This window comes from Saccoglossus kowalevskii, chromosome 8 (genome assembly GCF_978046115.1).
Source record: "Saccoglossus kowalevskii chromosome 8, keSacKowa6.1, whole genome shotgun sequence".
Lineage (NCBI taxonomy): Eukaryota > Metazoa > Hemichordata > Enteropneusta > Harrimaniidae > Saccoglossus > Saccoglossus kowalevskii.
The window spans coordinates 26,085,419-26,092,863 of record NC_140648.1 but is presented as its reverse complement, the minus strand read 5'-3'; the positions used below and the strand labels follow the sequence as shown (position 1 = coordinate 26,092,863).

Sequence of the window (7,445 nt, the reverse complement as noted above, 5' to 3'; positions counted from 1 at the left end):
ATTTGATATATGGGCATCATGGTGCTCATAAAAAGATTTCGAAGGTTTTTTGAAGAGTGCGGAGCACATCTTGCCCCACGTGTGACACTCGTCGTACCCCAGTCAAATGGTTTCTGTAAGAAGCGAGAGGTCCATATCCGAATATTGACAGTGATATCATCTGAGATCATCTCTGTAACAGTGTTATCATACTTAAGCGCAATCTCTTTATATCTCTCTGAAACCTTTTGTCAGGGCTATTAGCTCTCTACAAAATACTAAGTTCAGCGGCTTGACCGATCATCGTCTTGTTATAAAGTCTACAAATGTACTACTGGAACGGGTATAGCAAATCTGCTGGGAACTGTTTAGTCCATTGGCTGGAGATAACTTTGTGTGGTAGAGTCTTAGAATCCAATATGTAAATCAGCTATTTTGATATACTTATAAATACAATTCTTTTTAACAACTTCCTATACATCAGTTATTTGGGGGGGGGGGCTTTGTTTCCATACTTTTAAAAAGAGTGTTAGAAGTGATGTTGAGATGGTAGTGATTTTTTAGGAAATTGCTCATAAATCGACAATGTTTATTTTATTATATGTAAAACCATGGACCTATAGTAAGAACACATTTTCTTTGAAATAAAGCACAAACGATATATGATTCTTGACATCCTTTGGGCCAACGTACAATTTTAAATATGACGTATCCCCATTATGGAACACAATTTGTAAACGCGTTCTAATAATAGCTGCCAGTTAATGAAATACAGCAAAATTGACAAATTAAATGAATGTACCATCTTGGACCTGCTAACCTTATTATTTAGATACTATTTAGTCAAATGATTGAATCAATATTTATTGTCAAAAATAATTTGGTAGCTTATTCTTGCTGCTGTAGCGGTGGTTTGCAATCCCATATTGTCTTGTCCACATTCTTTGTGTTTTCAGGTTGATTAACGTTTCTGGAGCAATTTAATTTCAGAGATTTCACAGTATGTAAATATCACCCAAGTATATTAACTCTATCAGTGCACATACAAAATCATGTACTGTGCAGAATTCCTTGTTTCACTCCCATACATGAAGACTTCACAACTCTGAAGGTTTGTTTCTAAGGAAGTGACGACATGTCGCTCAGTGATTAGTACTAGCCCACAAGCTGTTGTGACAACGTTGCTCACAGGTTGTTTTATTAAAAGGAACAACTTACGCCAATAGTTTATCTTCGGGTCAGCACGACCGATTCTTGCCAACCAGATACTCTACAGGTGCGACGGTCTGTAGTATAGACCCACCCATAGTATACATACAATGGCCTCGAGAAAGGGAGACCAAGATATACAGAATATAGATGTTGCTGCTCCGTGTGGAATACCAACAGCCGCATCCTAATATGCTTGTCCCACATCCCGATATAGGAATCCCGATATGTGTAAACAAACTCCATTCGAGTGGTAGTATTTCAGTCTTAGAGTGTGTATATTTGTCTCCATCCACTGGTGTGTGACACAACTCTATTTTGGCGCTTTATTTGTTGTGATTCATACAAGCTGTACCCATAACTAGCATTCTTAATCTGCGACGGTGTTAGCGACGTTATACCCGTTGACTATGCGGGCTATGGTTGCCAATATTTTATTCAACATCGAACAAAAAAAATCAAATTAAATGACTCGGTCTTCAGAGATTCGCTCGTCATGAGATGATTGTAATGTATCCACAAAAGAAACACAAGATCAGGGCAGTAACGGGTTTATTTGGAGTGTTGAGCTTACAATATGGCAAGCCATCACGAGTGGGCGTCTCAAATGACTGACTAACATAGGGTCAATGGCCTTCTCATAAGTACAATAAAGTATGAATATACTACACATTCCATTCGTTAAGTTTTTGAATACATACAAATGTGCATAAGAGTTCTGCAATTTGCCTTCAATAAAACTTCAAAAGTTCCCACAATATAAAAAAAACTAACTAGAGGGGAGAGGTTTCCAGCACAAATCATAACAATAACTGTAATAAACACTCTACAAATCTAAACGCGGTGGTGACTTTTTAATTCGAGTTGAACGTCGTAACTCAACATGTTTCGGTATACTAGGTACATTCCCTAAATCTGGTGATTTAGGAATTATTATGCTATCATCAGTGTAGGGGGGTACACCAATCTGTGTAGTGGTTGGAATAAACGGTATATCACTACTGACTATTTCACTATCACTATTTGAATCTAACATCAGCACTAAGATCTAACACTGACTTCCTGATGTGATTTATTTATACCGTCATATTGTATCTAGTAATTTAATTATGAAAGAAGATACTTCCTTTCCACTGACTATGCCATTTAATCAACGTGCACCAGATCTAAAATTATATGCAAATAAGGTATCTTCAATGGGGAATTTTCTCCCTTCCGAGTGTGTATCGTGCCATTATTTCTGGCTTGTCTGAACACGTCGCACTTTCGCTGATTCATCAGGTTGAAGTAGATCAAGGTTTCAACTTTCTTCTACACAGTAGTATGCCCGGTGACTTTCCATAGTGAAATGTAGTGTAGCACGTCATTTGAGTAATAATCGTTATACTCTCAATGTAATACATGTACTCCCTTATTCAACCTCTTAATCCCTTCATTGAATGCAGATCGCTTTGCCAAACCGTTAGATCAAGGATGACATGGTGTGGAAGTTATGTGTGTAACTCCATCAGGCCCGTAGCCAGCACTTTTGAATAGGGGGTTCGAAAACAACAATAAATGATATACTTGATGTGAAATTTTATAATATTCAAAAAGTGTGTTTGAGCTCTGTTACATACATTTTTATATTCTCGGTTTTTGAATTCAATTGGTTTACTTTGTGTTACGTTGGTAAGTTATTCCACATAAGATTTTTGAACTATTTTACCATTTTAGAGAAGGGGTCCTAGGCCATTCCCCACCCACAGAAAAACACACCCACACCCTTGATCCATTACGGCAAAATGCTGTACACAAAAATGGCAAGACTGTACGTATTTTAGCATTATTGTCCAAGCATTTTAAGGTAGAATGCTACTCACGAGCTTTTTCGCTCTTCACAGATGTTAGCGCACATACAAGTGACACAATTTCATGTCGAAATCTGTCTACAATTATTCATTTTAGTATTTTAGTCAATTATGTAATTTTATATCTGTACAGGGTCTCACCACATCGTACAAAATGTAATGGGTAGAAAAGTGCATATCACGTTTTAAAAACAATACAACATCCATGTAAACATATGGTACTAAGTTAAGCTGGATTCATATTTATCTCGTCGCTTGAAAACTTTTAAAAGATACAGACGGAGCTAGTTGATATATAGTGTGGCAGTTTGTGTAGCGACGAAGTAAGCCCATACTGTCAGTATTTGCATAATTGCATAAAATTATTGACAAAAGATCAGCCCTTAGATCATTATAAAATGGAAATATAAAAACAAAGTGAATTTCATTTTCTATCATGCTAAATTCAAACGTATCACTGCAAAAACTAAAAATTTATTGATCTAACTGTATTTTTGTGTGTCTGCCTAATTCAACATTAAGTTTATGGCCAAAACAGCAAAAACTCGTCGGTATAAATTTTAGTCTATAATTGCTTGCCAATAAATCTCCAAGGTTATAATACTACATTGATTTTTTCGAAAGTACACAGCCTGGATGATTGTGAAATTCAGGCTTGCCATTCTTGCTGACAATTTTTTTTTTATTCTTTGAGTAAATATCCCTAAGAAATTTGCAGTATCTGCAACTTGTTTTTCAAACCAGGCAATGCCGAAACAATATTTGAACTGGAGATTTTTATGTGGGTTTCCCAAGTAAGTCTGCCGGTCTTGTCTAATTGTTTAAGCATAATACAACATGTTTTGGGGTTCCAGCTATTTATTATTTAATTATAACCAATATGAGATACGTCGGTTGAAATAACCACAGCATAATTGCAGCCTTCCACATTCGTCCAACATCGCTACATTGTTTGTACAGCTATTAATGCTAAGTAGATATCTGCAAAATGTTGTCTGTACCCTCTCGATTTCCGAATTTTGGTACCCCCATATCGCTACCATAAGAAATAGCTGGCACAATGATTGCATCAAACAAATTAAATGCACTAACCAATGGCATACTACCATGTTTCTTGCAGTACGTAAATTTGTTGGTTTACTGTAAATCTATTTTAGAGGGCGGTAAAATAATATGCATATAGTAGCAGTTTAGCAGCGGTCTCAATAAACTTCAATGACTACATCTCCTTTTTATGAACCCACTAAAAATATAGAAAATTTTCTAAGACATCAAAAAAAAACGTGTAAAAAAATATGTTTGAAAAATATGATTTATCGCATAGTTTCAGTACTGAAGCAACACTGTGGGATAAATTTGTGGCTGCAAGAAGCTCTTCAACCTATACTACTCGTGATGATAAATCTTCGTCATTTTTTTAATGATGTTTTCAACCCTTAGCTGTACACTATGTCCAATAACACAGGCTACACGTACTAATACAATAAGTTGACTACATTTGGCTGATACACTTAGAACAAAACAGTATATATGCCATCATTAACTTGAAGAATACAAAACTAATGAACCAATATGAAAGTACAGTGTGGTGTTGCCGTCTCAATCCCGTTCGAACCCCACACTTTACTAACTGAGCGAACACTAGCACAAAACAAACGGACCTATTCAGGACCACCACATCCTTCAGAGAGTGACTACCATTACATTATTATTTCAATGTTGCTTTAATATTTAACATCAGCTGCTTGAACGCGATCTTCATTACACCATCGCGGAATCACCGAATAAAAGCTTTCCCATTTATAACAACCCGTTTTGATTGGCAGCTGTTGAACTGAGACGGCGTAACTTCACGATTGACATTTAAAGCTCATTTTTCACCTAAATGCTCATCACTGTGCAATTTCGACCGAGTCTGATAGTTACCTCACTGAGTCAAGCGGTTTAAACAATGATAATTATTTTAATTATTACTGTTCGTTTTATTATGTTCTAATCTACGATCATAAATCTATTCACTTCCAAAATTTAGTTTCCCAAACTACGGGCCTGCTAATTTTAGCAAGATATAGAGTCAGATTAAAGCGCGGTGATCGTCGCGGTGTTGGAATTTTATGTAAATAAACAATGTATTTTACACGCGTTTTATACGTCGCTATGAGTCCCATATCGAACAGGACACGACGACTGCCGCCCTTTAACCATTTAGTTTTTCCAGAAATTATTTTGCGAGTTAAACCTTATCGCACCAGCCTAGGGAGTTATGAAAGGTGCTTAGAATATTTAGAAAACACTGGAGAAGACCACAGTGCTCTCGAATATAATTACAAATGGGCACACCAGAGTGAATTAAACTCAATTATCCATGCCTCTTCAGTTTTCAAATAACCATCTCTAACAATCATACACAGAAAGAAATATTCATACAAGCTGAACCATATGAATAATTGGGTATGTATTTATTTTTCAAACACATTCCATATAATACTGTGAGTAAAATACAATTTGTAACATCCATTCCTTCAACTATAAACAATGTATAGATACCATAAAACAGCAATACCAACACAGAAATAGAAATTGCGTACATTTTGGCATTCATCTGACATTCAATGAAATTACTATGGAATCCCACAACCATGGCGAAGTAAATATTGTTTCTATATACAAAGAATATGCGTCATCTGATTATAAATATTGTCTTACATATGCTGTTTAGTCCTGTATTCTGTATAAATAATATTTGTCGTTTCAAATTTCTTCCGTATACATAAACGAGAACCACATTTTTTACTGTGTTACGGTATTTCGCCTTTTTCTGGAGGAGGTCAGGTAGAAGGAGATGCGACCATCGGTGGTTGTTGCTGCGCTTGGCCATATGCAGGGGACGGTGGACCAGCCGTCGAACTGCGGATAGAAAATATTCACGAAAAGTTAAAAATACCTGTCGATATTCGCTGACGACCTGAATAAGAATGTTAATCGCAAAGCCGTTAGTATGACTGTATTTAACGACGAAGATATTTTAGATTTGAAATTTATGGAGCCAACTGATGTCCTTTAATGGGTGTCGGATTTATTACTATATATACTAAAAATAATATAATACTAACCCAGGTGGGTAAGCGGGATCGTTTTGCCACCCTCCTGTTGGTGGTGGGGGCCCACCATACGTCTGGGGTGGAGATCCATAGGCGTTCATCTGCGACATATTTTGTGTAGTGCTCGACACGACCGTCGGCCCACCACCAGGTTGCTGTGTCTGGAGAACCGTCACTCGAGAACTGGGTCTATTATTGCATAACATCACCGATCCTACTATTATGAACACTACGCCAAAGATAAAAAGAATGAGGCCGATGAAAAACAACCACCACAGAACAGAGGTCAGTATGATTGATACGACCACCATAACGACGCCGCTAATAAGCATGCCCTGGCCCTGCTGGCGTCTTCGACTTCCATCGTCCATTTTGTCTTGGTTCTGAAAGTAAATAATAATAATCACAGACGAGAACATTAGTAAACAAGGCGAGGGCCTAATACGACTCAGCAGGTTGTAGGACGGTCGTGTAGTCACGCAAGACAGTATGTAACTTTTTAAGCTCGATTCATGCCACCAGAAAGCATTTACAATATGCATTTATTTGTCACAAACATATTGTGTTACAGTCACATTTTGCCGTTTGCAAAATATCTCGTTCATTAACGTTCTCATAAACAGGTTTCACCCAGCACTAAATAGAAGACGACCCTATCACTCTCAAAAGTAATATCAACGGATCATGGACAACCCACATGCTCGAAAAAATGTTCTCATTTCACTCACCTCAATTAGGATCCGAGCCAAAACTTTTGTAAAGTTTGTATTGTCGTCTGAACTCGACAGCGACAACGATAATGAACCAATATGTGCCTTTGTACACCCTAATAATAATAGCTACGTAGGATTATGATTTCACTCGCTTTATTTGACTCCGTTGCTATGGCGTCAAGACGCAAACACCTTAGTCAGGTGATTGTTTACAGCAATTCTGAACAAAAGACACTCGTGTCGTCTCTGGTTACATTTACGACTTTTGACCTGACGCGTGTGTTGAGTGTTAACAGGAGTTACAACACTAAACTCATAATTCAAATTTGTGATCCTAGTAAGCTTCTCGCCACTACGAACAGCCGTGTAGCGAGACTATTATTTGTGTTGAAAATTACGATTTTCACATTAATTTATTAATTGATGAAATGCACGATGAACTTTCTTCTGACAAAGTCAACGTAACCTAAAATGTCATGTAAGTTGGTTAAAATGTAGATTTTCTGAAGGGAAGCAAGGCAGCTTCAGTAGTGTTTTCTAAAATCAACAACACAGGTTTAATTTGTGTGCCTATAAGTTTCAAAGATTAACTC

The 7,445-nt window shown here is 37.0% G+C and overlaps 1 protein-coding gene across 1 annotated transcript; it reads right to left on the bottom strand.

Moving 5' to 3' along the window:
* Positions 1–5,476: 5,476 nt before the first annotated feature.
* LOC146739479 (uncharacterized) lies at positions 5,477–7,034 on the bottom strand. Its single transcript, XM_085502974.1, has 3 exons — positions 6,868–7,034; positions 6,152–6,522; positions 5,477–5,945 (listed from the first exon to the last, which is right to left on the bottom strand). The coding sequence occupies exons 2-3, from the start codon at positions 6,508–6,510 to the stop codon at positions 5,867–5,869; spliced, it is 438 nt and encodes a 145-aa protein (XP_085359100.1). The 5' UTR covers positions 6,511–6,522; positions 6,868–7,034; the 3' UTR covers positions 5,477–5,866.
* Between the last annotated feature and the right edge of the window lie 411 nt (positions 7,035–7,445).